The 6,000-nt window shown below is 40.3% G+C and overlaps 1 protein-coding gene across 1 annotated transcript in view; it reads left to right on the top strand.

The window, feature by feature from the left end:
* VIT (vitrin) overlaps positions 1 to 6,000 on the top strand; it is a 94,454-nt gene that overhangs the window by 3,714 nt on the left and 84,740 nt on the right. The window contains 1 exon segment of the mRNA XM_007468388.1: positions 5,525 to 5,590. Coding sequence (XP_007468450.1) covers positions 5,525 to 5,590 — 66 coding nt within the window.

The following is a 6,000-nucleotide window of genomic DNA, read 5'->3' as shown; positions in this document are numbered from 1 at the left end:
GGGGGGGGGTGGGGTGGGGCGTAGGTCCATGAGGGAGGTGATATAGTTATACATAGAGCTGATTCACTTTGTTGTACAGAAGAAAGTAAAGCAATTTTACTCCAGCAAAAAATATATATATTATAACAAATGATGCTCCCATTGCTCTTATCACTCAGGACATTCCAAGGGTTTGGGGAGCTGTTAGGCAGGAACTGTGGCCGGAACACCAAAATATATATTTATCATAAATCACAATATCATAGCGAACCATCCAAAGATCCCCCAAAAGCCCTCTAGATTAATGTTAATTAAGTGTCCAATCGGTATATATCAGAGCTAGCATCGTCACTCTAAATATGTATAAATTTATGACGTAGCAGAGTTGTGTGCTGCCCACTGTCATCAGAGCACCACATATAATCAATGACTGCTCTGTGGGGAGAAAGTAGCATAAAAAGCCTAAGGCTGCACCAGCAAACCTGCATTCTGGTTCCAACTTCTGCCCCCTCCCCCTCCAAAGCAGCTTTAGCTGAGATGTCAACCTTGACCTTGGTTTCTTTTCTACAAAATAAAAAGATGACCTCCAAAGCTCCTCCCAGCTTCAATATTCTATGATCTGAAGCATAATTTTGTGAGTTATGTGATTATAGAGAATAAGTTATCCTGTCTCTGCAATGAAGCTCTGATATATTTCATGCTAGATGTTTCATTGAGTAAGTAAGTAAGTCGAAAGCAAAGCATAGGGGAAATTTGAGCTGATTTTAAATCATCTGCTTTATAAATCAGTTTTCAGGAAGGCACTATGGCCACTGTTAAAGAGAACCAGAGCTGGACAGTATTTAAAGCAGTAAAAACAGATTTTAATCAGGAACCATTGCAATAGGGGAAAGGAGACCTCAGTATTGTACTGGGCTCAATTCCGGATATAACAAGGAAAAGTGGGGATTTATAGCCAAGGAGCGGCTTGCAGGGGTCAGGGGATGGAAATTACTAAGAGGAGATTTCACGGGAATCAGGGGATTCTTGCTAAACCGACCAGACAGGATTCTTGCTAAAGGCAGACCAGGGTGATCACATATCAAGGGTGGAGGATTCTCTCTAAACAAGATTCTTGCTAAAACTAAGTGATGCAGGCCCAACAAGGACAGACACAGAAGCCCAAGGTCAAAGCCTAGTTGAGAAGAGGGCTTAGAGGAGCCTGAGTAAAGTCTGGTGAAGGAGAGAGTCCCTGTCAACACCACCTGAGTTAGTATCTTGAGTGGCACTAAGGGATCAACCAAGAAGTTTACGGGCTAGAATGAAGCATTCCTATAAACGTTCTGGACACGTAGTAAGTATTCAGTAAGTACTTACTGATTTGATAATTGGTTAAATGTTCTGGCACTTCATGTCTTTTCTTGAAAATAAATGGATTCTGATTATGACTTAATACTGACGGGAAAAGTGGAACACAAGTGCCTATTAACCATGCCAATGATTTTAGAAAGCACTTTTCATTATTGTAAGTCTATCTGATTTCAATATGACCAAATTAAATAACAACTGTCTTTTTCTAATTCGAAAAGAAAAATTCTACATAAAACATAGAATATTTATGTGTAAGAACTTTACTATGAAATGGGAAAAATACAGAAAATATAAAATAGGAATTATAACTCTACCATTATTAGAATTTTGGTATATTCGTTCCAGGTATTTCTCTCTGCGTATATTCTAATTTTGTCAGAATCATGCTTAGGGTTAGAGCTGAGAACTTCCCACGTCATTTAATCTTCTGCTAAAATCATTTGTAATAAATGCTTAGTATTCCCCTACTGTTGGGACATTTCCAAGATTTCATTATTTCCGATTGCTATTAGGAATAACGAACACCTTTTATTATACATAAATCCCTGTCTATGTCTCTGATTATAACTTGGGATATGTTACTAGGTATATATCTTCTAGGACGAAGAATATAAATGTTTTTTAAGGCTACTGAAATGTATTACCAAATGGCTTTCCAGAATGACTCCACCAACAGTGTACTGGACTGCCCTAATCCCAAATCCAAGCCAGGATTAAGTATAATCTTGTGTTCAATATTCAGTACACACTATGAGAAAATATCTTGTCATTTTGCTTTATCCTGCATTTTTTATCATTAATGAGACTGAACATTGTTTCAGGCTAACTCATTTGTATTTTCTCTATAAATTATGTGGACGATAATTTACTTAAATTGACTTCTAAAACAATTGCACCTCAGCTATCTTAATCATACTGATGGCCACATTAGAGAGAAACAGAGCAGAGGAAAATTTTTATTTGAAAAAATAAATTCAATATGTAATTTGTTTTGAAATTTCAAACACGACTAGCGAAAGGTGAGAACTTTTCATGTTACTCAAAGCTGGAACATTGAATTTTTAAAAATTGAGAAGTATTGCTGCAGAGTTGGTAAATCATGGTTGCCTTGGAACTTCAGACTCTAGCTTCGATTTCCTCAAGGCCTCTAGACTCTTATGGCCTCAGCTGTGGCCAGATAACTACTCCCATGGAAGGGCTTTCAGACCTGTGTTCTGCTTTGTACTTTGAAGTGAGCATCTGTCATCATCCATCTCGGTGCTCTGCCAGGCTTCCTAAGAACAGGAACACAAGACTGATTTTTCTCTCACCCAAATTCCACATGCAAGTCACCATTTCCAAGGTAGCAAGAGAGGTCTTGCAGATGAGGAATGACTTGCTTCAGGGCACAAGCACATTTGCAGCCTTACTGACCAGCTCTCCCCTTGAGGAGTGGCTTCTGGGGAGCTTTAATTAACAAGCATCAAAGCTGAGGGGAGGGCCTCTGTGTACCATTGAAAATAATGACTTTATTAACCACTGCTTAAAACTGAACCCAGCTCTGCATGTTTTCAGCCTGGAGGGTCTTGGGCGAGAAAATACAAGTGATGGGGTGGTCTTACTCAAATATTTATAGTCCTAATGATACCAAGACTTATAATCCACGTGCCATGGGTACACAGCCCCAGAAAGACAGTATTCGGTTTCCCACCAAGAACTGATACCCAAATTTACTACTATTTCACTTACTCCCTCTGCTTTATGCGCATAACTTTTTCTATATATTTATTTCGTACTTGTTTTTTAAAAAATATTCTAGTTATTTATTTTTGTGTATAAAATGAAGATGCGGTCTTTGGACAGAGTTAAATGACACAGAGCCTACTATAAAAATCAGACCTCCACGACATTCACACCCTACGCAAACCCCAGAAGCAAATAACACCTAAAAACTGTCTGCCTTCATTCTACTTGGCTAGACGTTTGGTTTTCACTCAGTTCTCTTTCATGGCTCTGTTCTTGCAGGACATGGTATGTCAACTGTCCAGGCCTCAACTAGTACTAATAGTCAAAACAGGATAATTCAGGAGCTACGTCATTGGCACAGCTCAGCTAGTTAATCATAAGATAAATAAAAAATTTTCTTAACAAACACTTGGTGACACTGCCACTTTTTCCTTCAAAGACAGTTACCAATTCAAGAATGCCTAACTCCTGATTTATGCTTTAATAAAGCATCTGTGTTCTGTTAAAAAAAAAAAAACATATAAGAGAAAGTAAAATACCTATTTTAATTATTCTGCTGCCTCATGTTCACCTCCAGAATTCCAACTCCATCCAGAAAGTGGGTTTCTCAAAATAGTAGCTAAAATGGAGGTAAGTTAGAGCAGTATCACCTTTGGGTGGGTAAAGGTAGAAAGCAGAAGGCCTGGAAAGGAAGGAAGAATAGAGACTCACCAGCCTTTTGAAAGGAAAAACATGCTTTTCTGTTTATAGGTGGAATTAGTCTAGGTACAGAGAAGTGAGCATTTTCAGACATTGTTTTAAAATTTCTATGAGAAATGTTCACAATACACATCAAAAATTTAAGTGGGCATATCTTTCAGACAAGAAACCCTATTTGGAATTTTATTTTAAGGCAATAATAAGGAATCCATGCAAAGATAAAGCTATTTATATTAAATCAGGAGTTGGCTAAATTATGGTATGTCCATGAATTGCAATATTTTGTAGGCAGTTAAAATTATTATGAGGAACATTAAATGACCAGAAAACATGTTTCTATATCCTTAAGTAGAAATAAGTTTATGACACATTGTAAACAGTATAAGCATCATCAAATGTTTGTTTCAAAGTACAATACATACATATATATAGAAAAAGCCTGAAAATATACTTTTTGCTTTCATCCGTTATTTTCTGTAGTACTGTTTTGTTTTTTTTGTTTGTTTGTTTTGGTTTTTTTTTTACTGTATGCAGGCCTCTCACTGTTGTGGCCTCTCCCGCTGCGGAGCACAGGCTCCGGACGCACAGGCCCAGCCGCTCCGCGGCACGTGGGATCCTCCCGGACCGGGGCACGAACCCGCGTCCCCTGCATTGGCAGGCGGACCCTCAACCACCGCGCCACCTGGGAAACCCGAATGTTTTTTTTACTGTCCTACAAGGAACATGTATTATTTTGGTAATAAGAAAAATTCGGTCAATGTTATATTTTAAAAACACAAGGCTCACACTAGCAATGCGACTTTAAACTTAAAGGCGTAAAGAGTTCCTCTTTCTTCCCCTATTGTTTTGCTTCCCGAAGAGCAGTATCCAGGTCCTGCTCCGTTTCTGAGAAGGAAGCTCACCTACCTCCAGCTGGCCTCTGGGGGGCACAGCACCAATTGGGGCTGGAAGGACCACCAAGGACAGTCCAGGTCGCACCATACCCTGCGAGGAGTCTCTCTCGTCTCCCCAGTCCCCTTCCTCCTTGTCTTCCTTTCCAAAGAGTCCTCCTCTGAGGCTTTGTACGGACGCGCTTCATCAGGCCCTCCCTGTCTCTCTCGCACGCACATGCGCGCACTTCAAATGCACACGCGCGCATGCGTATGCGGTTCTCTGGGCCTTTGGAAACTCAGTGTGGAACAGAAGAGAGAGAACAGGAAGGGCCTGGGTGTTCATCCTACCTCTGTAATTTATTCCTGGCACCAGGCAAATCAGTGGGCTTCGCCAGACCCACGTTCCTGCCTTTGGAAAGTGGAGAGGGTGGAGCTGGTGTGGTGAAATTTAAAGACAGCAAAACACGGGACAGATATCCAAGAAGTTTTTTTTTTTTTTGCGGTACGCGGGCCTCTCCCTGTTGTGGCCTCTCCCGTTGCGGAGCACAGGCTCTGGACGCGCAGGTTCAGCGGCCATGGCTCACGGGCCCAGCCGTTCCGTGGCATATGGGATCTTTCTGGACCGGGGCACGAACCCGTGTCCCCTGCATGGACAGACAGACTCTCAACCACTGCGCCACCAGGGAAGCCGCAAAGAGATATTTTTAAAAGGCCCTTTCAGCAGAGGCTAAGAAAAGCACAAAGTATACATCTTATTTCCCCAACCGTAAAATAAGGGAAAATTAGTTCTACTAACGAGAATACTTTAACATATGCTTGAAGCAAACATAAAGGTCAAAAGAGAGAAAGCATTTAGGTGAAATAATATTGATTAGATTTTTTGCATTTTCTTCATGTAGTTTTGCTGGTGACTGGAATACACTCAAATAAAGAAATGACAAAGAAGATTAAAAGGCCCAAATTCAGTAAGTAAAGTTGCAGTTCCTCACTGGTACAAGACCTGTGTCTCCCATGTGGAGGACTGTTACACTTGTTTCAGATAATTTGGAAAGTTTGGGGTTTTTCTGTTTTGGGTTTTTTTTGTGTGTGTCTTATCTCAATACTTTGCACTCAGACTAATTAGTAATGATTCTTACTTGTCATCTACTTCATTCCAAAAAGCATTTGAAATAAGGGTTCTTATTTTAGGGTAGATACGTGGTTCTACTATATTAGAAAAATTCAAAATGCACATACAAAGACCAGGCGACACTATGTCTCTATGCCTAAGCTGGAGTAGGTATTTTTCTGCCATTCTGTCTCAATTCCCCATGCCAGAAAATTCAGTTTGGCTAATGCCAGAGTCCAGCAAACCTGCCCACCTTCCAGCGTACCC

This window comes from Lipotes vexillifer, unplaced genomic scaffold, assembly GCF_000442215.2.
Source record: "Lipotes vexillifer unplaced genomic scaffold, Lipotes_vexillifer_v1.1 scaffold1149, whole genome shotgun sequence".
Classification (NCBI taxonomy): Eukaryota; Metazoa; Chordata; class Mammalia; order Artiodactyla; family Lipotidae; genus Lipotes; species Lipotes vexillifer.
The sequence above is the reverse complement of the archived record's forward strand: the minus strand, read 5'-3'. Positions and strand labels throughout refer to the sequence as shown.